The 27880-nt window shown below is 45.0% G+C and overlaps 1 protein-coding gene across 5 annotated transcripts in view; it reads left to right on the top strand.

The window, feature by feature from the left end:
* The window catches only part of LOC130310990 (uncharacterized), a 44051-nt gene extending 21303 nt beyond the window's left edge, over window positions 1–22748 (top strand). For 2 of the 5 annotated variants that reach the window (XM_056552455.1, XM_056552468.1), the window contains exons 3-11: window positions 9281–9586; window positions 10789–10839; window positions 12768–12890; window positions 16085–16189; window positions 16767–16835; window positions 17583–17621; window positions 17710–17814; window positions 18266–18361; window positions 21970–22748. In XM_056552455.1, the coding sequence (XP_056408430.1) occupies window positions 9281–9586; window positions 10789–10839; window positions 12768–12890; window positions 16085–16189; window positions 16767–16835; window positions 17583–17621; window positions 17710–17814; window positions 18266–18361; window positions 21970–22055 (980 nt within the window). In that variant the 3' untranslated portion in view covers window positions 22056–22748. The remainder of the gene's footprint in view (window positions 1–9280; window positions 9587–10788; window positions 10840–12767; window positions 12891–16084; window positions 16190–16766; window positions 16836–17582; window positions 17622–17709; window positions 17815–18265; window positions 18362–21969) is intronic. The other 3 variants (XM_056552461.1, XM_056552473.1, XM_056552479.1) reach the window with 3 other exon arrangements.
* Window positions 22749–27880: the final 5132 nt, after the last annotated feature.

The raw sequence follows: 27880 nt of genomic DNA, 5'->3' as shown, positions 1-27880 counted from the left end.
GTGTAGTGTAGTGTTTTTAGGGTACAGTCGCCTGGGCGGGGGTTCACAGTAGTTTCTCGCTGGCAGTTTGAGCCGCAGCAGAAAGTTTGCGGCAGCTTAAACTTGCAGCCAGATACTTACTGTAATCCTCCGCCCATGTGAGTGTACCCTGTACGTTCACATGGGGGGGGGGGGACATCCAGCTGTTGCATAACTACAACTCCCAGCATGCCCGTTGGCTGTCAGTGACTGCTGAGAGTTGTAGTTTTGCAACAACTGTAGGCACACTGGTTATGTATCACTGAGTTTGTGACCTAACTCAGTGTTTCACAACCAGTGTGCCTCCAGCTGTTGCAAAACTACAACTCCCAGCATGTACGGTGCATGGTGTACGGTGACTGCTGAGAGTTGTAGTTTGCAACAGCTGGAGGCACACCGGTCGTGAAACACTGAGTTAGGTAAAAAAAAAACTCTGAGTTTCACAACCAGTGTGCCTTCAGCTGTTGCAAAACTACAACTCTCAGCAGTCACCGACAGCCAACAGGCATGCTGGGAGTTGTAGTTATGCAACCAGCAGATGCACCACTACAACTCCCAGCATGCACTTTAGCTGTTTGTGCAAGCTGGGAGTTGTAGTTATACAACAGCTGAAGGTACACTTTTCCATAGAAAAAAGGCCTGAGGGCAGGGAGGCAAGTAGTTCCTGAAAGACACAGAATGAGTATGGAGCAGGCATTCGCAGTACCCAAGAGGGTTTCATAACCCCTTACATTTAAAGATCAATGTTGACATTTGCATTAAGCATGTATTTAGCTACTGCTAAACTTCAAAAAATTATAGGCCCAAGGCCAGAAGCATCAGTTTCCCCCATATTAGGAGCATAGTTGCCCCCCAGATTAGGCAGCATAGATGTTCCCCAGATTAGGAGCATACTTGTCCCCCAGACTAGGCAGCATAGATGTCCCCCAGATTAGGCAGCATAGATGTCCCCCAGATTAGGAGCATACTTGTCCCCCAGATTAGGCAGCATAGATGTCCCCCAGATTAGGAGCATACTTGTCCCCCAGATTAGGCAGCATAGATGTCTCCCAGATTAGGCAGCATAGATGTCCCCCAGATTAGGCAGCATAGATGTCCCCCAAATTAGGCAGCATAGATGTCCCCCAGATTAGGAGCATAGTTGTCCCCCAGATTAGGCAGCATAGATGTCCCCCAGATTAGGCAGCATAGTTGTCCCCCAGTCAGCGCGGGCTGGTCAGAGCCAATCAAAGGACCGTATATGGCAAGCGGGCCATAGAATGCCCAGGTCTGCCCCAGAGGGTTTCATAACCAACCATAATTGAGAAATTTTTGTTGTAGGAGCATGGTCAATCTACTCCGAGCCATCTAGCATTGGTGGCTGGAAATCCTGGCTGATCCATCCCTGATTCATCTTGACAAACGTCAGTCTCTCCACATTTTTAGTGGACAGACGAGTTTGCCTTGGGGTGACTATGGCCCCACTAAACACTCGCTCTGGTGGCACACTACTGGCCGGGCAGGACAGCTTTTCCAGGGCAAACTCTGCTAGTTGTGGCCATAAATCAAGTTTGGCTGCCCAGAAGTCCAGCGGATCTTCAATGGTTGTTGGCATGGCCATGTCAAGGTATGCCACCACCTGCTGGTTCAGGTCCTGCTCCATGTCTACCTGCTGATGATGAGTTATTCACTATGCGGGTGAAGAAAGCTATTCATCAGCGACTGTAGACTCAGGGTGCTGCTGATTGAGTGCTCCTGCCACCCCTCCCCTCCCCAGCAGCCATGGCAGTGGAAGGTGAGCTCAGAGTGTCCCCAGAGTCAGACCTGCGAGTGGATGGACCATGTGGCCGATAGGCATCAGCCAACTGACTACGTAGAAACTCTCTGTAGTAGGTCAGTTTGTCCTCCCTCTCAGTGGGTGTAAAAAAGGCCCCCATTTTGGGACGGTAGCGAAGGTATAATAAGGTGGATATCCAGAAGTCATCCAGCTGACGAATTTTGACAATTCGGGGGTCACTACGCAAGCAACTGAGCATGCATCGTGCCATTTGCGCCAGTGACTCGGAAGGACTACCTGCCTCCATCTCCACTGCATACTGCCACGGTGTGTCTGGGTCCTCTGTCTCAACTTCCTCATAACCCTCCAGCTCCTCTGGCTGCTCCTGCTCCTCCTCTACTGTCCGAAGACTAGAAACACCGGCCATCTCATCCAACCTAAACTGTGCTCCGCTCTGCCCCTCATCATCCTCCTCCTCCAGTTCAGCCCCCACAGGGCCCATGTAGCCTGGAGATGTAGGCGCAACGTCTCCATTGCCGTGACTAGCCATGGTTTCAATCATTTGTTGAAGGAAATGTAGGAGTGGAATTACGTCGTTCATGGCGTAATCCAGGCGACTCACAAATAATGTGGCTTCCTCAAAGGGCCTCAGCAAACGGCAAGTGTCACGTATGAGCTGCCACTGGTTCACATTGAAGTTACACAGGGGAGTACTCCTATCTGCTTGGATCATCAAGAAATCGGTGATGGCTTTTCTTTGTTCGTATAGTCTGTCCAACATATGGAGGGTGGAATTCCAACGTGTGGCGATGTCACAAATAAGACTATGTTGTGGGATACCGTTCTGATGCTGCAGCTCAAGGAAGGTGTGCTTGGCGGTGTACGAGTGGCTGAAGTGCATGCACAGTTTCCTTACCATTTTCAGGATGTCTTGCAAATGGGGAGAAGACTTGAGGAAGCGCTTGACAACCAGATTCAATACGTGTGCCATGCAGGGCGCATGTTTCACACTTCCTTGTCGCAGCGCTGACACAATGTTCTTCCCGTTGTCGGTCACCATGTTTCCTATTTCCAGATTTCGTGGAGTAAGCCATACTCAGATTTCTTTACGAATGAACTTCAGCAGTTCCTCCCCTGTGTGACTCCGTTCGCCAAGGCAAACCATGTGAAGAACAGCTTGACACTGCCGTGCCCTACACACATGGTACGATGAAGGGCCACCGAGATTTGGCCGTGCAGTGGAGGCCGAGGAGAGGGTGGAGGATGAGGAGGCGGCGTCGCACACTGTAACAGGACCAACTGCCTGGGAGCGAGAGCTTGGAGGAGGAAGCGGTGTGACCTGTCCAATTTGCTGTTGTGGCTGTGCAGGAACCACATTTACCCAGTGAGTCGTAAAAGACAAGTATTGTCCCTGCCCGTAGTTACAGCTCCACACGTCAGCGCTGCCGTGCACTTTTTAACACACCGACAGGCTCAAGGACTGGCCCACCTTCTCTTGTACAAACTTATGCAGTGCTGGTACTGCCTTCTTCGCAAAGAAATGACGACTTGGGACTCTCCACTTCGGCTCGGAACAAGCCATCAATTCTCTGAAAGGTGCAGAGTCCACCACTTGAAAAGGGAGGGACTGCAACAGGAGCACATTCAACTTCTGCGCCAGGGCCGTGGTGCCGACATTGGGACCCTGGCCACGCTTCACCTTCTGCCGACAGATCTTGCATGTGGCTACGTGAACCTCCTCCGGATGCCTTATGAAAAACTTCCACACCGCCGAGTAGCTAATTTTCCCACCCGCAGTCCGTACTAATGGACTGCTGCTGGCGCCGTCTCCAGGAACCCCTGTTCCACTACCTCCCGGAAATGTAGGCTGCCGCGAATCTGGTGGTCTCCCCCGGGCACGTTTGGCTCCTGAATTTCCACTACTGCCACCACTCTGACAGCCAACTGTTCTACCGCCTTGCTGCCTCAAGGGCAACCTGCAACTCTCTTCTCCTGACGATGATGAAGCCCCTTCTGCACCCGGCTCCCAATTGCGATCGGCTTCATCATAATCCACAGGTGTGTGCACGTCACTGATGTCCCCCCCGGGTCCCCAACAGTGTCTGCTTCAGGACCCTGAACACTTGCAACACCGCCTCCCAAGTCACTCTCCGCATCACTACTTGGCCGCCTAGCGAAGCAAGCAGCGCATGTCTCCTCCCCTTCTTGGCTGTCCAGTAGCTGCTGACCGTGCTCTATTAGATCGTCCTCAGTAAATAGTGGAGCTGAACCCACAGCATAATATACTTCTTTAGGAGAGGGAACAGCATAGGACAAAGGCAATGGGAGGACAGGGACTGCTCCCGGGTCATGCCAATTGAGGGTTGTGTCTGAGGAACCCACCGACTGTTGACTGGGGGTGTCAGATGTCACTTTTGATGATGTGGATGAGTGTGTTAACCAATCCATGACAGCAGATGGGTTGCTGGTGGGGACACGACCGCTGGCTAATAAAGGGAGCTCAGGCCTCTCGCTGCGACTCCTGCTGCCACTCGCCCCAAGTCTGCTGCCAACTCTGCCTGAAGTATTTAGGCCTCTGCCCCTTCTCTGTGCACGTCCTGGCACTTCTCTGCCTGACATACTTAGTGCGTTCATGAGGGTATTACAATACGCTACACTACTCTTTAAACAGTATTTGTCTAGAACAGCAGCAGGTGATTACTTAATGGCTGTCCTTGAACAGTATGTAGGCCCTTTACAGATTAACATGTACTAGATGGTACACTACTTGGATGTACCTATGCGGTATACACTGATGAGGGCAGTAATATGCCTAACTATTAGCAGAAAAACTCTGTATTTTTTAAAAACACCAGCCGGTTTGAACTTTGACGGTATGGAGCACCTTGACTGCTTAAAGGGGTACTCTGCCCCTGGCATCTTATCCCCTATCCAAAGGATAGGGGATAAGATGTCAGATCGCCGCGGTCCTGCTGCTGGGGAGCCCGGGGATCGCCGCTGCGAGTTCGCTCTGTGTGTAATGACGGGCAATACAGGGGCAAGAGCAGCGTGACGTCATGGCTCCGCCCCTCATGAAATCACGGCCCGTCCCCTTAATGCAAGTCTATGGCAGGGGGCGTGACGACCGCCACGCCCCCTTCCCATAGACTTGTATTGACGGGGGTGGGCCGTGACGTCACGAGGGGCGGAGCCGGGACGTAAGGATGCTCCGGCCCCTGTATTGCCCGTCATTACGTGCAGAGCGATCTCGCTCTGCACAGTAATGATAGCGGGGTGCTGCAGCAGCGATCCCAGGGGTCCACAGCAGCGGGACCCCGGCGATCTGACATCTTATCCCCTATCCTTTGGATAGGGGATAAGATGTCTAGGGGCGGAGTACCCCTTTAACAGGTGCTAAATGGTACAATACTTGGATGTACCTATGCGGTATGCACTGATGATGACAGTTATATATGCCTAACTATACGCAGAAAAAACTATTAAAAAAAAAAAAAGACAGTGAATAGTATTGTTTGGACTTGCACAGTATGTAGCCAGCCCCTTGACAGATGAACAGGTACAAAATCGTACAAATGCCCTACAGTCCACTGAACAATCACGTATTTCTGAACAGCAGCAGGTCCCAACAGTGCAGCACTACAAAAAAAAAATCCAGGGATTAAACCCTAAATTGCACTCTGTAACACAATTCTGAGCAGCAGAAGATTTGTGGAGAAAAAAAAACTCAATAGAGCTGAAAAATGAGGAGATAAGATGCTTCAGAAAGTTCAGGCAGCTTGGAGATTTGTATGAGGCAGCTGACAGCTATCTGCCCCTCTCTGCTGCAATGCTCAATAACGTGAATAGGAGGTTTAGCAATCAATGATCCTTCTCAGTGTAACAGCACAGCACTCTGCACTCCTGCCTTTCCCTAATGCTGATGTGAGTAGCAGTTGCAGTGTAACGCTGTGGTATGAGCTATTCACACACACACGCAGTCCCGTCTTCTCCATCTGAGTGCATAGATGAAATGAAGAGAGGCAAGATGGCCGTCGATTATATAGGGGCTGTGACATCACAGGGGTCAGTGAACACTGATAGGCTGCATCTCACATGTGATTCAGGGTCAGCCCGCCTACCTTCATTCCCGCCGCTGTTTCCCGCCCTCCCATAATCCCCTGCCCCATGTACTCACATGTGGATCCGCCATCTTAGCTCTACAATAGCCTGGAACGCTGTAAAATGAAGTTTAATGAAGCGATTCGCGCAATAGAATCACAGCGATATTCGCATTCGTTGCAAATCGAATTTTTCATGAAATTCGTAACAAATTCGGGTTCGTCAACTTCGATTCGCTCATCTCTATACCGGATATTTCCGCCGCTGAAATTCGGCCACCGAAAGAACGATCATGGAATCCGTCCGGAATACATTGCCGTCTATAGGGACCAGGGACGTGCACAGACATTTTGGAGGGCAGGGGCTCAAGTAAAAAAGAGGGCACTTCTCATAATTTAAAAAACGTCTGCCAGACTTAATGGGCAGATGTGCTGCGGCCCAGGGACACAGTGGACTCCCGCCAGGCCTCCTCGACATTCCTGGCCCCATAAAAGTTGGTGCTTTTGTAAAATCGAGTCAAGAACAGTTTCTATGAAGGTCTGCCATGTGTATATACACTTTGGCTGTGATGTCAGTATTTACAGAAAACATGTGACAGCTGCCCTATAGTATACTGTATTATAGAGGAGATTCATTAAAACCTGTGCAGAGAAAGAGCGGTGCAGTCACCCATAGCAACCAATCAGATCGTCTCTTTCATTTTGCAGAAGGCTTTTCCTCTTCAAAGGTTTTAATAAATCTCCCCCTATATGCCCCGGTCGGACCTCTATATGACAGAACGTGCACTGTATCTGGCCTCACCCAGAACCCATCCCCAATCACCCAGCACCCATTCCCAATCACCCAGCACCCATCCCCAATCACCCATCCCCAATCACCCATCACCCATCCCCAATCACCCATCACCCATCCCCAATCACCCATCACCAATCACCCAGCACGCATCCCCAATCACCCATCACCCATCCCCAATCACCCATCACCAATCACCCATCCCCAAACACCCAGCACCCATCACCCAGCACCCATCACCCAGCACCCATCCCCAATCACCCATCACCCATCCCCAATCACCCATCACCCATCCCCAATCACCCATCACCAATCACCCATCCCCAAACACCCAGCACCCATCACCCAGCACCCATCACCCAGCACCCATCCCCAATCACCCAGCACCCATCCCCAATCACCCATCCCCAATCACCCAGCACCCACCTTATGCAGGAATCTCCACACAGCTCTGGTTCTTACACTGAAGAGATGGACACCACACTAATATATGCTTACAGTCTACAATATACTAGAGTTGGAGAAAAAAGAATTGTAAATATACAAAGACGTCCAGGCATAGCACAGCATACAGGATGGAGGCAGGGAAGCTCCGCCTCCATTGCGCACAAGACTGACTTTGCATACTAGCAATGTGGGGCAATACCTAGAAAACGGCTGCTCCACATTTAGTAAGTATAACATTATTTTTCTCCTGTTCTCCTGCACTGTAACCTAGTGTATTGGGTTAAGTGCGAGTAAACAGCCTGTCAGTTTCTCTTTAATTATATACCGTACCCCCCTTAATTCCCTATATACTGTGCCACCATTCATCTAATAATTCCCTATATACTGTGCCATCAATCATCTATTAATTCCCTATATACTGTGCCACCATTCATCTATTAATTCCCTATATACTGTGCCACCATTAATGAACTATATACTGTGCCACTGTTATTTAACTATACTGTGCCTCCATTAATGATCTATACACAGTGCTAGAATATATAAAAATAAATAAAATATATTCTGTGCTTCCATAAATTCTCTATATAATGTGCTTACATTCCTCTATTAATTCCCTAATAATGTGCTTCATACAATACATACAAGCACATAACATAAAGACACATACAGTACATAAGAAATATACACACATACAGTACATAGGTAATATACACAAATACAGTACATAGGGAATATACACACATACAAAGAGACACTGACACATACATACAACATGGAATATATACTAAAAGATATAGCCAACAGGCACATCATACATACAGGTACACACATACAATCACTCACAGATATATACATATATATATATATATATATATATATATATACACACACACACACACACACACACATAGATTCACTTGCTCACATATACACATATACATAGATTCACTTGCTCACATTATATATATATATATGTGAATCTATGTATATGTATGTATATATATGTGAGCAAGTGAATGTATGTATGTGTGTATATATGTGAGCAAGTGAATCTATGTATGCGTGTATATACAGTATATATATATATATATATATATATATATATATATATATATATATACACACACACACATACATAGATTCACTTGCTCACATATATAGGCACATACATAGAGATACACACACACACACATATACACATCATACAGACACACTGACATACAATCACTCAAATATATACACAGTCACTTACACTAAGGCCCCAGTCATCCCTCTCTGCACAGGCACATACATAGAGATAGGCTTAGGTACAAAGATTAGCAGCACAGTATCACACATCATAGGCTTAGGTACACAGCTGAGCAACACACTGCCCCTGTAGATTACAGTATCTCAGCCGTGTATGTATCCCAGTTCACAATCTTCTTTCTAATCGGATTTCAGTAACACTTAGGGGGAGATTTATCAAAACTTGTCCTGTGGAAAATTTGCTGGGTTGCTCATAGCAACCAATCAGATCCCTTTTTTAATTTTGCAGAGACCTTGTTAAAGGGGTCCTCTGTTGGAAAACATTCTTTTTTGTTTTTTAAATGAACAGGTGTCAGAAAGTTAGACAGATTTGTAAATTACTTCTATTAAAAAAAATTGTAATCCTTCTAGTACTTATAAGCTGCTGTATGCTCAAGAGGAGATTCTTTTCTTTTAAAATTTCCTTTCTGTCTGACCACAGTGCTCTCTGCTGACACCTCTGTCCATTTTAGGAACTGTCCAGAACAGGAGAAAATCCCCATAGCAAACCTACCCTGCTCCGGACAGTTCTTGAGACAGACAGAGGTGTCAGCAGAGAGCACTGTGGTCAGACAGAAAGGAAAATCAAAAAGTAAAGAACTTCCTGTGGAGCATACAGAAGCCTATAAGTACTAGAAAGATTAAGATTTTTTTTAATAGAAGTTATTTACAAATCTGTTTAACTTTCTGTCATCAGTTGATTTAAAAAAATGTTTTCCAGTGGAGTACCCCTTTAAAAATGAAAGAAGCGATCTGATTGGTTGCTATGGGCAACTCAGCAACTTTTTCTCTGGACAGGTTTAGCTAAATCTCCCCCAATATATAAATATATCAGCGTCTCATGTCTTCTTATAGCTTGTGTTTCTTTTGCCCCTTCAGGTCTTTTTACAGCTGTAGATGTACCGGCCCAGCTGGGCTCCGACCTCCATCTTAATGTGTCCTGTCAGTTCAATGGCAGTTATCAATTTGATGTTTCCAAGGCCAATGTGAATATTGGCACCTATTATGGTGAACTCAAGCCGAGGAATGGACACTATGGTCGCCTGATATACAACCATGACACCTGTATCCTCACCCTGAAGAACCTGACTGCACAGGATGGGACCAAATTCACTGTGACCCTGTGGAAAGACGTCAACTCAACATTAACATCACATCATATACAATACCGGATCATCATCAGTGGTGAGTCCGCCACATGTCACCTATAGTCTGTATGTAAACCTAGCCTGTGTGATACACTCTGCTGTATCTAAGCCAAACCTGTGTGATACCATACCAGATCAGTGGGGATATTCCCGATTTTGGGGTTATATTCCGCTGTCCCTTGACGGCCCCCACATGTCATGCTTGTTAAAGAGACACCCCGACCCCGCACTGCACAGTATCTCTCTCCTGTTGTGCTCAGTGCCCAGGCCAGAACGATCCTGATGTACAGTCCTCAGGGGCTGCACGCACACTGTGCTGCTTCCTTATTAAAGGAGTTCAGACGGCCCGCCAACCCCTTCACCAACTCACAGTCTGAAGTGGGGAGCAGGGCATGTGCTGGACTCACCTCGTCCACGTGTGTAGTGACAGCGTTCAGTAAAGAGGAAGCAGAGCCGTCTACACTTCAGTGAGTCGGGAGCTGTATGTGGTGTTGGGGTCTCATCTTCTTATCAGGCCATCGGATTGGTGAGATGGAAACAATACCCAATTGTATTGTTTCTGACATGTTTTTTACTACTTTAAAAAAATGTAAACCTTTAAAAAAAAAAAAAAAAATATATATATATATATATATATATATATATACATATATATAGGGGCCCTTAAAGAAGGCACAGGGCCCATATTGGCTCCATATATGCATATGTAAAGGAGGTAAAATGACCTAAATCCCTGTTAACAGGCAACAGAGCACACACTTTCCCACAATCCCCCTTGCTTGCATATACAGGGGAGACCATGTGCCAATACTTTCAGACTGCAGTTGAACTGAGCATGTGCGACCTTCTCAGGTGGTCGTAACCAAGCATAACAGGTTAACAAAACAAAGAAGGCCCATGTGGATCAGTACGTCTACAGGAGAGATTTATCAAAAACTGTGCAGAGGAAAAGTTGACCAGTTGTCCATAGCAATAAATTAGAGGTTTCTTTTATTTAAAAAAAAGGCCTCTAAAAAATGAAAGAAGTGATCTGATTGGTTACTATGGGCAACTCAGTAACTTTACCTCTGCAGAGGTTTTAAAAAATGTCCCCCATATAGCTCTCAAACAGGACATTATCAGAAATGCTTCTATGTTTGATTTCACGTAATGCATTAGTTTAGACCTATTTACCATAAAGGGACAAATCCCTTTTTTTTTTATATCTTAGTTTTTATATCTTTTTTTTTTTTTTTACAGATCCTGTGACGTTTCCTCCATTTAACGAAAATAAAAGTCAACCACCAGCAGGTCAGTGTGTGGAGCGATCCATAATTCATTGTTATAGGGGTGTCAGTGATACAATCATTCCTCACAATATATTGACCAGCTTGGTATCCAGTATGATCAGAATAGGGAATGGGAGCAGGTACAATGACTGGGATGGGAGCAGGGATAATGACTGGGATGGGAGCAGAGACAGTGACTGGGATGGGATCGGGGACAATGACTGGGATGGGATCAGGGACAATGATTGGGATGGGAGCAGGGACAATGACTGGGATGGGAGCAGGAACAATGACTGGGATGGGAGCAGGGACAATGACTGGGATGGGAGCAGGGACAATGACTGGGATGGGATCAGGGACAATGACTGGGATGGGAGCAGGAACAATGACTGGGATGGGAGAAGGGACAATGACTGGGATGGGAACAGGAACAATCACTGGAATTGGAGCAGGGACAATGACTGGGATAGGAGCAGAAACAATGACTGGGATGGGAGCAGGAACAATGACTGGGATGGATGCAGGAACAATGACTAAGATGGGAACAGGAACAATGACTGGGATGGGAGCAGAAACAACGACTGGGATTGGAGCAGGGACAATGACTGGGATGGGAGCAGGAACAATGACTAAGATGGGAGCAGGGACAATGACTAGGATGGGAGCAGAAACAATGACTAAGATGGGAGAAGGAACAATTACTGGGATGGGAGCAGGAACAATGACTTGGCTGGGAGCAGGAGCAATGACTGGAATTGGAGCAGGGATAATGACTGGGATGGGAGCAGGAACAAGCCTGGGATGGGAGCAGGAACAAGACTGGGATGGGAGCAGGAACGATGACTGGGATGGGAGCAGGAACAATGACTGGGATGGGAGCAGAGATGGTGATGGTGGCCGCCATTTGTTTACAGTTCTATTACTCAGATGGAGGACCTGGGAATAAGGCGATTGCTGGTTCAGAGCAGGTCCAGGGTTCTGGCCATTACTGGAGTAGACGTCTTCTCAGCACGGTCCCTCTTTTTTTTTATCTTCTCACAGCTTCTTTGTTTTTTCTGTGCCATATTATTAGCTGCCTCTAAAGTCTGGCATGTCTGAACTACGTCCTCTGTTCACCAGTCAGGCAGTGGTAATACTGGGGCAGAGGAGAAACAATGCTTGGCTAAAATTTAGTGATGATGAGCCAAGCCCCTTTTACTGGGCCACGTCCCTGTATGTTACTGATGTCTATATGAGGAGGGGGCATACAGGATAAACAGCTATTTGGCATGGTAAATGCATGTTAAACTACAGTACATAATCCTAGTTGCCGGGGTAATGATACCCACGCTGATTTTGGGTCCCTGAATGTAGTTGTAAGCCGTGGTGGTGAGATCTGTTCTCTACCCTATTGGGTACTTTTATAGTGTCTGATAAAGAAGACCAGCACTGCCAGTAGCACCACCAGCTCACCAGTATACCCAGTATTATGGAGGCCTTGGCACAGTGAGTCTACATGGCAGGGTTGGATGCAATGGTCATTGACGACCCTACCAGTAGTAGGACTGGATCTCATACACAGAATGACAGGTAGTCATCCAGCTTTATTCATACAGCCATGTTCACATCTAGAACAGGAGGTTAACACTTTGTATAATGTTGGATCGGTGTGACGCTACCATAAACATAAGCATGTTAGCTCTGCACCCTGGGAGAAAACTATACAAATGAGCTCTCCTCCAGAATGAAGAAAGCTGGCTCTCTAGTGACTTCTTCCAACAGGTGGCACTAGAGAGCCAACATCCTTTTCCCTGTAGAAGAGTTCATTTGCATACTTTTTCCCTAGGGTGCATTGTCAGCTGGTGGTCACCATAAGGAAAAAATGACACCATTAATAGAGGTGCTATTGTTAGATTTGTATGTTTCTGATGTATTTATTACTTATTTTAGCATCTCCTTGTTTTGTTTCAGAACACCGCATCCATAACACATCCCAGAACTCTACTGAAGATACCCGTGGATTTGCTGCGTTCTGTCTATCGCTGGACCCTCTTGTCAATGCCCTGTTCCTAATAGGTCTTCGGATAATTCACAGTAAGTAAACAGAATAGAGAACTCTGATGATATATATGGTGAATAAGTAGATTATATATATATATATATATATATATATATATATATATATACATATATGTATGTATATATATATATATATATATATATATATATATATATATATATAATCTTAATTGCGTTTATCTTGTATGCATTGCCAAAGTGGCATTGCCCATATCACTGGCTCACTGTCCAGGGACTATTTCTCCCCTGACGACCTCACAGTAATAGATGATAGAAACACGTTGGGAGTTAGGGACCCTTCTGGCACCAAGGAAGTGACAGTTGGTGTTGAATGACCACAGGTGTTGTCAGATACTGTTATGTGGGCACTTCCTTTGAGACCTAAATTGGAATTCTACCTGGATTTTGAACAAGATGGCAAACAGTGTTCCTTGTACAAATCCTTTATAATTTGATTTATGATGTTTGGTTATTATCATGCAACTGTGTTTTTTAGCTGGTACCAATAAAGGTTGGGTTTTACTACAACTTCCATTGGTAATTTGTTCTATTGCCCGTTATTGCCCGTTGTTCGGCGTAGTATCCAGCAGCTGGAGCGCACTTCTACACTATCTAATGCATGCTACCGACACCCTGAAGTTTCTATCATCTTTACCACGCTATTCATAGTACACACCGGTAGGTGATGTGTTCCATTACATGCCCTATATATAACAATGCCTGTACGCAGGTTAGTTATGTCGGCTCTTCCCACCACAGGGGTGATGTGATTCATCTTGTATCGGGGATGTGTGGCTATGGTGACTACTACCAAGGCTGATATGTATTCCCAGAGAGTGCCATCATACACCTGGCAGTTTATCTTTCTATATATCAGCACCACTGGTTGTTAGGCCATTGGTGGATAATGCAGAGTCTCCCTCAAATGCTCTCGAGATGAGCGGCCCTTGATATCTCATCAATTAACATAGGACTATTATTGATAACGTCAATGAGGCCAAATTGGATAAAACATAACCTCTACTAGTACATTAATAATCCAATTAAAACTTTGTACAAAAACTGATGCAAAAGGTAATGCAGTAAATAGAAGTAAAAAATGATGCACCAAAAAGTGCAATACATAAACAGGAGAGATTGTGCACTATATACTGGATATGGTATAGTTATCCAAAGTAGTACCCTACTGGATAGGGAAGAGGGGTACAGGTGACCGTCCATGTTCACCACCCAGAATGTACTTTCCCTTCCTACTCTGGAGTAACCCTACCGACACTGTGTGGAGGGGAAAAGGATGGTATTAACACAATCAAAAGGTCTCCAAAATAAATATAGAGCAACTCTAAATCTCTGACTCCTTCTTCCAACGCGTTTCCCTCACGGTATCATATTGAGTTCTTCAGGGATGGAGGAGATATTTATAGAGCAATATATAATATATACAGTATATCCATAGGTATGAATAAACGATAATAGTTGAAGATAACAATGTCCTCCCCGTGCTCCAGATCAGGTTCAAACAAATATTAATGTTAGGAATGATAGTAAGCCAACCCCTCAGAGCAACCTTAGAGAGAGTAGTGGTGTCAATATGACATGTAACAAGTTTTTCAACACAAGATAAGTAGCCCCACAAAGATTTGTTCTGCCCCTGATTGCCTCTCCAAGATAGTAGAGGTGGCATAGAGTAGATGAACGAAAATGACTGATATAAGGATGAGCCAGAAGAAAATGAGTCTAATAGAAACTGACCCAGAAAGTCTAGAACCCTGGTATTATAATGAAGCTACCAATAAATTTCAAAACTCCCTTCTGTATGTCCGGGTATAATAGCTATCAGTGGCCATACTGAATACTCAGGGATGGGGCCGAGAGGACAGCAACCACCAAAGAAACATGAATGATCCCCCCTCTCCTTTATAGGGCATGGGGCCCATGGTGGATGTCCCACGGTTACACCAATGCTGCCAGGTTCCAGGGCGCACCCCTTATTTAGCTATATCCATACCAGATGAGTGAAACACGTCGGTATAGACTGGGAAGCAGGTTTTTGGCAATAATAAAGGTCAATTACCTATTTCAACCAATAAGGGACCAAACAAGAGGGGGGGTGTCACTTCTTGACCTTATACTAACCAATAGGCCAGACATAGTATCTAAAGTAGAAGTAGCAGGTCACCTTGGTAATAGTGACCACAACATAATAAGTCTTCATTTATCCCATAAAAGGATGTCTACTAGTGCTAGGGGCTATCAAAACATTAAACTTTAGGAAGGCCAATTTTCACCAACTAAGAAATGACCTTTGGGGCATTGATTGGGACTGTGCCCTCAGTAATAAAGGTATGCAAGCAAAATGGGACACTTTTAAGAGCATCCTGAATAGATCTTGTAAATGACAAATACCCTACAGGAATAAACGTGTTAGAAATAGAAGGAAAGCAATGTAGTAAACAAAAACAGTTAAGAGATACGGTAAATGATAAGAGGAAAGCGTTCAGACTACTAAAACAAGCAGGCAGTGGGGAAGTGTTAAACAATTATATGGAGAGGAATAAAGTCCATCAAAAAAAAAATAAAACTAGCCAAAATTGCAACAGAAAGAATGATTGCCATAGAAAGTAAAAATCACACAAAAAGATTCTTCACCTTCATAAATAATAAGAAACTTAAAACTGAAAATGTTAGACCCTTAGGCAATAATGTTGGTGTAATGGTAGAGGAGGATGAGGAAAAGGCCAATCTACTAAATGACTTCTTCTCTACTGTATTTACACAGGAAAATCTAATGTCAGATAACAGGAGAAGGGATAAATGAATAGACAGTACAGAGACCTTTCTAGTGATCTTTTTATACATAGGCTGGTAACCAAGATAAGGGGGAATGTGCTACTTCTAGAGGAAAGAAGGTTTCACTACTATCACATACAAAGATTCTTTACTCTAAGAGCAGTGAGACTATGGAACATTCTGCCACATGATGTTGTGATGTCTGACTTAAAAAACAAGTTCATCACCACTCATATAGACAGACCTGATCATCACTCATACGGACACTCAGGGACAATTGTACAGCCATCACACTCACATGCAGGCGAATACTTTCATATTACTGTACTGTATGTTATTGCCCGTTGTACTTGTCACATCTCTTCAGATCCATATGTTAAAGGTTTCAGCATTTTCACTTATATTTATCTTTTCTCTAGAAAATTGTAACACGCTGGAAAAGGACGTTAGGGATTTGACTGGTCACTTCAGTTCTTGGATCACACTTTTCTGTCAAGTGGTCCCCATCTGTATCCTGTCCATCGGTAAGAATATAACATAAGACATATAATACCAGATGTTGTAGTCACTATTTACATCGCTATGAAGTGTTTGCTGCCAGAGTTTTATCATTCGTGGTAACATTCTCCATCTCTACCGATTGGATGTTTTAGTATTACATTTTTTTCAGTTTTTTTCCCCCCCCTATATCTACCTACAACACCATCTGTCCAGGTTTCCCTATAAAAATAATTCCTCAGATACCCCACACAGTAATAGTGCCCCCTTACAATGAAAGTGCCCAGCCATGTACCCAACACAGTAATACTGTACCTTTAGTGGCTTCTGGATAGTATTAGAGCCCACTTATTTCCTTCACTTTTGTTCACACACAGTAATACTATCTGGGTGCTAAGACCCCCAGCCATCATAAGAACCAACGTGGAAAAGTGGACGGTCAGCTCCCCACTTGTTCTAATGATCATGGGGGTTTTAGCACCCAGACAACCAGCCATGAAAGACATTTCAGCCTCTAAAAGTAGATATCATGAACCACTACAGATTTACCTAAAAGTCCATCTTTACAGTCCATCACGTGTCAAATCTTCTTTCTATTATCAGAAAACCCCTATTGTTTAATCCTGTTCCTGGTTCCTATACTTCTTCTGGTTGACCTACTGAGATTTTTGGGTGAGATATCCATGTTTATTATGTCTTTACTTATACACAGGCTGTGGTTAGAAATAGTCCAGGGTACATTCATATATAACAGTGTTTGTAAGGTGGCAAGGGGCACCACTTCTGGAGCATCAGGAAGAAACCCTGTGTCGAATACTGTAGGAACGTGTCCTCAGAACGGCTACTAAAGAAAACCACATTGCCAGCAGTTACAGTTTTGCCAGAACAATCTCAGAAACGAGGTCTTAAAAGTGGTGGGGTTCACGTAAATCTGGCCTAAACATAGGTGGTTTGAGGGTGTTACCAGTGGTCTTATGGGATTGAGTCTCTATTTTGGCTTTAAAATTTTTGGTAAATTTTGGAATAAATGTTAGAAATAATGAGGAACTGAAACATAAAGTCTCTTAAAATGTTGTAGACCATTATTGGACAAGGTAATAATATTGTACTAGTTTATTATATAAGCTTATAATTGTGGCAGTCTTTCATTACTTTGCCAGTACAAGGTACATGAGGGTCAGTGATACACAATTCACTTTAAAGAAACACTCCAGATAGAACTGATACTGTGTTATGTGTAGTACAAGGTCCTCGGGGGCGGGGCAGCATAAGGGATCTCCTATATGTTATTCTGAGAGTCTCTGTGTCATGCTCCGCCTCTGCAGGTCCTGCACTAGGTTCTGCACTAGGACAATGCATCATTATTTCCTGGACTGTTACTTAAAGGTTAAGTGACTGAGAACTTTTATTTCTGTGCAGATTTGCTTCCTAAACGTCTTCTAGATGCTCTTCGATTCAGTAAGTTATATATAAAATTCTCTGCTACACATTTTGCTCGGCTCTGGACGATTGCACAGTTCCTGTAGAATTGTTTTCTTCTTTGTAGATGATGACACATGTGTGAAGATTGCTAGGTACTTGTGGAGATTCCTCATACTGCTCTTACAGATCTTGTTTCCAATCATTGTAGGGATCTTATACAGTAAATTTGGTGAGTGACTTAATGCATTGACTTCATCACATGTAGTTATTGTCATATCTACAATGGGTTAATGTTATGTTACCGGTCTGGGGGGTGGTTCTGTAACTGGTTATTTGGGTAACAGTCTATTGTCTCTTAGGGAACCTTGTGGGTTTGGGTTCTCTGGGGTGCAGGGTCTATTACCCCTCCCTCATAACTGATCTGATTTATGGTAGGTTGGACCTCTTTTTTTCTTGTTCTCGATCATTCAGGCTGTGGATTTATATAAGTAATATCTACTTGTAGCCTTTGTTCTGTGTGGTCTCTAAGGAGGCTCCTTGGTCCAGCTGAGCTGGAGGCTCACATCTTGTACTTAGAGGCTGAACAATCATGGATCTTTGTTGGGTGCTTGGGAATCACACAATGTAAACCCCTACATATTATAAAAAAAAAATGTATTATTATTTTTTTTTTTTTGTAGGAAGCTTTAAACCAGAATTCAAGATTGGTTTCATCGTCCTTTCAATCATCATTTATATTGCTTTGAAAGGTTTTGTGGTCTTCATCATTTTCTTCTGTAAGTACAATAAGCGGCTATAGGTTCTTACTGCTGAGACTATGAGATAAATAGTCAATAATCTTATCGGATCCTAGATGAGACCAGGAAGCCATGTTTGGAGCAGGCTACACAGTTATCTCCGACAGGTCTATCTGCGCCACTGTATGTAGAATTTCTTAGCCTTCAAGAACATTTATGGTTTAAAGCTGCCCACTAGGTCTCCAATGAGAGTTCTGATTTCCCTGCACTATCATCAGAGAGAGCCAATGAGTCATACATCCCCTGTAGTCTCATAGAGAAAGCCTGTGAGTCCTTCTTCTCCTGACCACTTATACAGAAAGCCTGTGAGTCCTTCTTCTCCTGACCACTTATACAGAAAGCCTGTGAGTCCTACTTCTCCTGACCACTCATAGAGAAAGCCTGTGAGTCCTACTTCTCCTGACCACTCATAGAGAAAGCCTGTGAGTCCTACTTCTCCTGACCACTCATAGAGAAAGCCTGAGAGTGCTACTTCTCCTGACCACTTATACAGAAAGCCTGTGAGTCCTGCTTTTCCTGTCCACTAATAGAGAAAGCCTGTGAGTCCTGTATCCCCTGCCCACTAATAGGGAAAGCCTGTAAGTCCTACTTCCCCTGCCTTCTCATAGAGAAAGCCTGTGAGTCCTACATCCCCTGCCCACTCATAGATAAAGATTGTGAGTCCTACATCCCACCTACTCATAGAAAAAGCCTGCAATGTCCGACTTTCCCTGCCCACTAATAGAAGTCTGTGAGTCCTGCTTCTCCTGTCAACTAATAGAAGAAGTCTGTAAGTCCTGTATCCCCTGCCTACTCATAGAGAAAGACTGTGAGTCAAACATCCCCTGCCAATAAAGAAAGCCTGTGAGTCCTACATCCCCTGCCCACTAATAGAGAAAGCCTGTGAGTACTACATCCCTTGCCCACTAATAGAGAAAGCCTGTGAGTCCTGCTTATCATGTCCACTAATAGAGAAAGCATGTGAGTCCTACTTCCATGCTCACTCATAGAGAAAGCTTGTGAGTCCTACATCCCCTGCCCACTAATAGAGAGAGCCTGTGAGTCTTACTTTCCCTCCCCACTCATAGAGAGACTGTGAGTCCTATTTCCCCTGACCACTCTGAGAAAGCCTGTGAGTCCTACAACCAATGCCCACTCATAGAAAAAGCATGTGAGTCCTACTTTCCCTGCCCACTAATAGAAGAAGCCTGTGAGTCCTCTTTCCCCTGCCCACTAATAGTCCTGCTTTCTACACCCACACAGAGTGATTGACAGCTCTTACTGCATGGGTGGGAGAAGAAAGACTGGAAGGAGTGGGTTGATGGTTGTTGAATGTGTTAACAAAATGACACAAAAATTATCAATGTAAATAAGTTTTACCAACCCATGGAGGTCTAGATATGGAGTCACATTCAAAATCAAAGTGGAAAACCACACTACAGGCTGATCCAACTTTTATGTAATGTCCTTAAAACAAGTGAAAATGAGGCTCAGTAGTGTGTGTGGCCTCCACATGCCCGTATGACCTCCCTACAATGCCTGGGCATGCTCCTGATAAGATGGTGGAAGGTCTTCTGAGAAATGTCCTCCCAGACCTGGACTAAAGCATCCGCCAACTCCTGAACAGTCTGTGGTGCAACGTGGGGTTGGTGGATGGAGCGAGACATGATGTCCCAGATGTGCTCAATCGGATTCAGGTCTGGGGAACGGGCGGGCCAGTCCATGGCATCAATGCCTTCCTCTTGTAGGAACTGCTGACACACTCCAGCCACATGAGATCTAGCATTGTCTTGCATTAGGAGGAACCCAGGGCCAACCGCACCAGCATATGTTCTCACAAGGGGTCTGAGGATCTAATCCTGGTACCTACTGTAATGGCAGTCAGGCTACCTCTGGCAAGCACATGGAGGGCTGTGCGTCCCCCCAAAAAAATGCCACCCCACACTATTACTGACCCACCGGCAAACCGGTCATGCTGGAGGATGTTGCAGGCAGCAGAATGTTCTCCCCCACGTCTCCAGACTCTGTCCCGTCTGTCACATGTGCTCAGTGTGAACCTGCTTTCATCTGTGAAGAGCACAGGGCACCAGTGGCGAATTTGCCAATCTTGGTGGTCTCTGGCAAATGCCAAATGTCCTGCACGGTGTTGGACTGTAAGCACAACCCCCACCTGTGGAAGTCGGGCCCTCATCCCACCCTCATGGAGTCTGTTTCTGACCGTTTGAGTGGACACATGCACATTTTTGGCCTGCTGGAGGTCATTTTGCAGGGCTCTGGCAGTGCTCCTCCTGCTCCTCCTTGCACAAAGGTGGAGGTAGCGGTCCTGCTGCTGGGTTGTTGCCCTCCTATGGCCTCCTCCACATCTCCTGATGTACTGGCCTGTCTCCTGGTAGTGCCTCCATGCTCTGGACACTATGCTGACAGACACAGCAAACCTTCTTGCCACAACTCTCATTGATGTGCCATCCTGGATGAGCTGCACTACCTGAGCCACTTGTGGGGGTTGTAGACTCCGTCGAGTGAAAGCACCGCCAGCATTCAAAAGTGACCAAAACATCAGCCAGGAAGCATAGGAACTGAGAAGTGGTCTGTGGTCACAACCTGCAGAACCACTCCTTTATTGGGGGTGTCTTGCTAATTGCCTATAATTTCCACCTGTTGTCGGTCCCATTTGCACAAAAGCATGTGAAATTGATTGTCAATCATTGTTGCTTCCTGAGTGGACAGTGGGATTTCACAGAAGTGTGATTGACTTGGAGTTACATTGTGTTGTTTAAGTGTTCTCTTTGTTTTTTTTTGAGCAGTGTATTATTAGACAGTCTTGTGTATATAGAAGACGCCATGTTGGCTACTACAGTGAAGGATCCAAGACTCTGTAGATAATGCTGCTGCCCCTCCCTACTGTTGGTCATGGATGTTTTTGGGATCCACCTACCAACCCATCCCTCACTGACTATACCCTATTGTGCATTTGCCTTTTATAATATCTCGGGCCAGTGTATGAGTGATGACGTCATGATGACTGTGTGTGTCATTTCGGCTATACAGTGGTCCCTCACCATACGATGGTAATTCGTTCCAAACGACCCATCGTTTGTCGAATCCATCGTATGTTGAGGGATCCGTGCAATGTAAAGTATAGGAAGCTGTACTCACCTGTCCCCGTCGCTCCGGACCAGGTCCTCACCGCTCCCGATGCTGTCCCAGGGGCTCCCGATGCTGTCCCACTGCTCCGGTGTCTTCTTCGCGATCCTCCGGCTTCTTCCGCATCTTCTGCAGGGTCCGGGCCTCGCTTTCTGGTGACGTTATTATGCTGCTGCGCCGGCGCGGCGTGCGTAGTTACATAGTTACATAGTTAGTATGGTCGAAAAAAGACATATGTCCATCAAGACTATCCGACAGCAGCTTAAGCATTTTGCGCTGTCGGATAGCAGTTAATGCGATGGCCCCGACATATAAAAGCATCGTATGTCGATGCTGACATCGACATTCGATGGCCTCTGAGAGGCCATCGTATGTCGATTTTATCATATGTCGGGGCCATCGTAGGTCGGGGGGTTACTGTACATATCAGTATAACTAATCTTTACCTTGTTTCATCTTTCTAGGTTGTAAAACTAAGACCACGTTTTCATCGGTTTTTACAGAAGAACCTAATACCAATCCTGAAGGCACCGGAGAAGTCCGTGTATGATGGTTTTTGGCCATCGGGAGGCGCTGGATGTGGGTATCCAACAACAGCCAGGAAAGGATAGACTGTCTAGCACTTAAACTGGGAATAAGCTTGAATCTTGGCGGCACTTTATTATTTATTAACCATGGTTTTGTTCATTTCAGTATGTGCCTGTGTGGTGGCCCAGTACAGGATGGTTTTATGCCATACCTTCCCTGCCCTGACAGGCAGTGTCCCTCCGTGTCCCAATGGCCCCCTGCAGTGTTTCCCCCATTGTAAATATGTATGCATTGAGTGTATTGTACCTTTAATAAAATGTACCATGTGATTGTTACCCAGGAGGTACCAGTGACCAGCTGACCCCAAGAGTGACCTATGGGCTCCCTGCTAGTCTCCCCCATATAAACCCTGCTGACCCTTAGAGCTCTTTGTGCTGTGGTCCAGTGCAGGCAAGTCAATCTCAGTGTGTGTGTCCAGAGCATTGGAGGCCTCAAGTCAAGTCCTGCAGCCACAAGTCAAGTACAAGTAAGCTAAAGCCACCGTCCTGTCAGTCAAGTCAGGTCATCTGTCTACCCAGCGTGGCTGCACTACATTGACCCATCCAACTACAAGTCCCAGCAAGCCTGCAAGGTCTCTGTGCCACTGGTCACCTCCTTGGGCCTTGGCTGTACTGCATAGACTGTACTGTACTGTCTACCCTCAGTAAAGCCACCGTTTCCGTAACTTGGCATCGGTGTCTTCATTGCCCCCGTGCCTAGCCCAGGATCCAGCAGTATACCTTCGGGTGGTTATAGGCTAAACCCCGCCCTGACATCACGAATACAAGGGGTTAATGCCATCTGTCCCTAGGGCAGTGTTTCCCAACCATTTTCAGCTTGGGGAACCCTTCAGAATTTTTTTTTTTTCGCAGGGGACCCCTACCGAAGTTGACAAGCAAAAAAGAAAAAATGAAAGCTGAAATGCAATGTACGACATCAATTTATCTGTGGGTATCTAGATTACATAGTTACATAGTTAGTACGGTTGAAAAAAGACATACGTCCATCAAGTTCCACCAGGGAATTGAAGGGTAGGGGTGTGGCGTGATATTGGGGAAGGGATGGGATTTTATATTTCTTCATAAGCATTAATGTTATTTTGTTCCAGGAATGTATCTAACCCTTTTTTAAAGCTGTTAATTTTCCTGCTGTGACCAGTTCCTGAGGTAGAATGTTCCATAAGTTCACAGTTCTCATGTCGCCCCTTGAGTCTAAACTTTTTCTTCTTCAGACGGAGGGAGTGCCCCCTCGTCCTTTGGGGGGGTTTAACTTGGAACAGTTTTTCTCCATATTTTTTGTATGGGCCATTAATATACTTATATACGTTTATCATATCCCCCTTAAACGTCTCTTCTCAAGACTAAACAATTGTAACTCGTTTAATCGCTCCTCATAGCTAAGATGTTCCATGCCCCATATTAGTTTAGTCGCGCGTCTCTGCACCCTTTCCAGCTCCACAGTGTCCCTTTTATGGACAGGTGACCAAAACTGAACAGCATATTCCAGGTGAGGCCGTACCAATGCTTTATAAAGGGGGAGTATTATGTCCCTGTCCCTTGAGTCCATGCCTATTTTGATACATGACAATATCCTGCCGGCTTTGGAAGCAGCAGCCTGACATTGCATGCTATTCTGTAGTCTGTGATCTACAAGTACACCCAGATCCTTCTCTACCAGTGACTCTGCCAGTTTAATCCCCCCTAAGGCATACGATGCATGCAGGTTATTAGTACCCAGATGCATAACTTTACATTTATCCACATTGAACCTCATTTGCCAAGTGGATGCCCAGACACTTAGTCTATCCAAGTCATCTTGTAACTTATGCACATCCTCTATAGACTGTACCGTGCTACAAAGCTTGGTGTCATCTGCAAAGATAGAAACAGAGCTGTTAATACCATCCTCTATATCATTGATAAATAAATTAAACAGCAGTGGGCCCAGTACTGAACCTTGGGGTACACCACTAATTACCGGGGACCAATCAGAGTACGAATCATTGACCACCACTCTCTGGGTACGATCCATGAGCCAGTGTTCAATCCAGTTACAAACTAAAGTTTCCAAACCCAAAGACCTTAACTTACCTGTCAGACGTCTATGAGGGACAGTATCAAATGCTTTAGCAAAATCCAGAAACACTATATCCACAGCCATTCCTCTGTCAAGGCTTCTACTCACCTCTTCATAAAAGCAAATTAGATTGGTTTGACAACTTCTATCCTTAGTAAACCCATGCTGGCTATCACTTATAATACTATTATCCCCTATGTATTCCTGTATGTAATCCCTTATAAGTCCTTCAAACAATTTACCCACAATGCACGTTAGACTTACCGGTCTATAATTGCCTGGCGAAGACCTAGAGCCCTTCTTGAAGATTGGCACCACATTCGCCTTGCGCCAGTCCCTTGGCACAATACCAGACACCAGAGAATCTCTAAATATCATGAAGAGGGTACAGATATTACTGAACTTACCTCTCTAAGAACTCTTGGGTGTAGTCCATCCGGCCCTGGAGATTTGCTTACATTTACTTTACTTAACTTACCTTGTACCATCTCTACATTAAGCCAGTTCAGTACATTACATGATGTGTTACCAGCACTGACCTGTACATGATGTGTTACCAGCACTGACCTGGCCAATGTCAGCTCCTTTTTCCATAGTGTATACAGAACAAAAGAACCCATTCAGTAGCTCCGCCTTCTCTTGATCGCCCATGACAACCTCCCCATTATCATTATTAAGGGGTCCTACATGCTCTGTCCTTGGTTTTTTTGTATTTATATATCTAAAAAAATATTTAGGATTAGTTTTGCTTTCTTTGGCCACCTGTCTCTCATTTTGAATTTTTGCTGTTTTTATTACATTTTTACAGATTTTATTAAGCTCCTTGTACTGTTTAAATGTTATCGCTGACCCATCAGATTTGAATTTTTTGAAGGCTATTTTTTGTTGTTGTTTATAGCTCTTTTAACATCATTTGTCAGCCATGTAGGATTTAGTTTTAATCGTTTATATTTGTTCCCCTTTGGTATATATTTAGCTGTATAGTTATTTAGAGTTGATTTAAAGATGTCCCATTTACCTTCTGTATCAGTATTTGAGAACACCTCCCCCCAGTCTATGCCCTGTAGTGCAGCCCTTAGTCCAGGGAAGTTTGCCTTTTTAAACTTATATGTTTTTGCTTTCCCCGTCTGTCTTTGTTTTCTACATTTTAAGTCAAAAGTAACTATATTGTGGTCGCTATTACCAAGGTTTTCCCGCATAGTTACATTACCACCAACCAGCTCTGCGTTGTTGGAAATGATCAGATCCAACAAGGCATCACTTCTTGTTGGGTCCTCCACAAACTGGCCCATAAAATTATCCTGCAATAAATTTAGGAATTGTCGCCCCTTTGTAGTTTTAGCCAGCCCCCGGCCCCAATCTATATCTGGATAGTTAAAATCTCTTATTATTACCACTGTACCTGCCCGGGCGGCCCTCTCTATTTGTTTATACAGCCGACCTTCTATCTCTTCAGTGATATTAGGGGGTCTGTAGATTACACCAAATACTATTTTTTCAGTATTTCCCTCCTTTTGTAATTCTACCCACAGTGATTCCACATCCTCAGAATCATCACACACTATGGCATCGTTCACACTGACTTTCATACCACTTCTTACATACAGACAGACTCCACCACCTTTTCTGTTCATTCTATCCTTGCGAAACAATGTAAACCCCTGCAGATTAACAGCCCAGTCATGTGAGGAGTCCAGCCATGTCTCAGTGACCCCAACTATATCAATATGTTCCTCCAGTATCAAGGCCTCAAGCTCCCCCATTTTATTTGCTAGGCTTCTGGCATTTGTGAACATACACTTGACATTTCCATTAAGTTTTACACATATAGTCTCACTAATGGAATTTTCATAGTTATTGGGGTTAATGTTATTTTTTGAGTTATAAGGGCTAATTGTACTGTTTAAGTTATTGGGGCTAATGGGATTTTTTGTGTTAATGGGGCTTATTGTAGTTATTGAGGCTAATGGAATTTTTTGAATTATTGGGATTACAATTTTTTGGGCTACATTTATTTTTACAGGTGGTTTGTAACCCATGGATCTCCTTATCCACTGCTCTTAAGCTCCCCCCACAGGACTCCTCTCCACCCACCATTATGTCCTGACCCCTCTCTAACCTATCCATCCCACTGTCTGCTTTCTTTGCTTTATTATCCTCCCCCCACTCACCTAGTTTAAATACTCAGCCACCCCTTGCAGGATTCTCTCCCCCAACACAGCAGACCCCCTTCCATTCAGGTGCGCCTTCCCTTATCCTGCCATCCCCTCATTATGAACTGTAGGCTCTCTGTCCACTGGACTGACCTCCTCCCTCCCCCCTTCTCCAGACGCTCAAGGAAACACCAGTTAGTGTCGGTGGGGCTCTTGGAGTGCTTCGGGCCGCCTGGTAAGTCCTCTGTCTGTTTTCTTAGGTCCTTCCTGCTCTACATCCCCGCTCTCTCCACCCTCATTCCCCCCCTTCCTCCCCTCTTCTTTCTTTCCCTCCACCTCTTTTCCTCTTTTTCTTTTCTTTCCTCTCTCAGTCCATCTTTCACCCATCCAACACATTATGTAGCGGTCTTGGGACCCCTTTTTGTTCTTGTAGCGTCATGTAGTCTTTGCACCGCTAACTGCAAATTAACGTTTACCAACAGTGGAAGATGCCTGATGGCCTGTTACGTTCTAGATCACAATTACTCTTACTGCTATTGCTTTTGTTATTTTCATGTTCTGTCTAACACCCCTGTAGGGGTGCATGATACCACTCGTGTTACTCATGGCACATGGTGACTGTACGTGTTGTTCATTTACCTTCAAAAACTTAATAAAACTTCTATTGAAAAAAAAAGTGAAAGTGGTCAGATGTGCAAAAAATGGCATGTTCCTACAGTGACAATTGGCTGGGTCCTTAAGGGGTTAAGGACCAAGGATGTACCGGTACGTACTGAGTCCTTTCCCTTTCTATAACGCGGGGCCACGACGTGTCATAGCGGGTCGGGCCCGGCCTCAAACAATGACCGGGACATGTGGCTAATAGCGCATGGCAGCGATCGCGGTGCCGCACGCTATTAACCCTAAAGGGAAAGTAAACCTATGCCTAACATAGCATAACTGTAACCAGATCGAGTGGGAGACAGCTTCACATGGTCCAGAGCGATCAGTTGGTTAGGCCTTTCAGTGTGAATGGGATGTAGAGGTGCTCCACTTTTCAGTATCTCCACGCATCCCCACCCACTAGAATCTTCTCCGGATGGTGGCCTCGGTCTTGTACACTCCAAAGTGCCCCGACTGGTCGTGGTACATATTGAGAACCATGACTGCATCCCGTCGCAAAACTAGATTTTGGTGCAGGCGCTCCCTGGAGACCGAATCAAGGGTGTTTCTGTGTAGCAGTCCTTTGTGGAGGAACAGGCGATTTCTCTGTCGTCACAACCGCTTAAACTCGAAGTCTCCCTGCGCCTTGCGGAGCCGAGTCGTCACCTTCTTTTGGAGAAAGTAGTCTAAGAGATCTCCCATAACTCGACTCTCGTCCTGTAAGGTCTTCCATGTATACAAATCCTCGGGGACTTTGGAGGACCCAGGCTCGTCACCCTCTCGTGTAGTCAAAGTATTCTGGCTCACGAACCTTTGGTAAAAGGGTGGCATCTCTACGTCCTCACCCATCCTCCACGGGTGGTTCTTCACCAGGAGCCATATGGGGGAGTACATCTGCATTGACGTTGGTCTTCCCACTTCGGTACTTGATGTTGAA

Source organism: Hyla sarda, chromosome 1 (genome assembly GCF_029499605.1).
Source record: "Hyla sarda isolate aHylSar1 chromosome 1, aHylSar1.hap1, whole genome shotgun sequence".
Classification (NCBI taxonomy): domain Eukaryota; kingdom Metazoa; phylum Chordata; class Amphibia; order Anura; family Hylidae; genus Hyla; species Hyla sarda.
The sequence above is the reverse complement of the archived record's forward strand: the minus strand, read 5'-3'. Positions and strand labels throughout refer to the sequence as shown.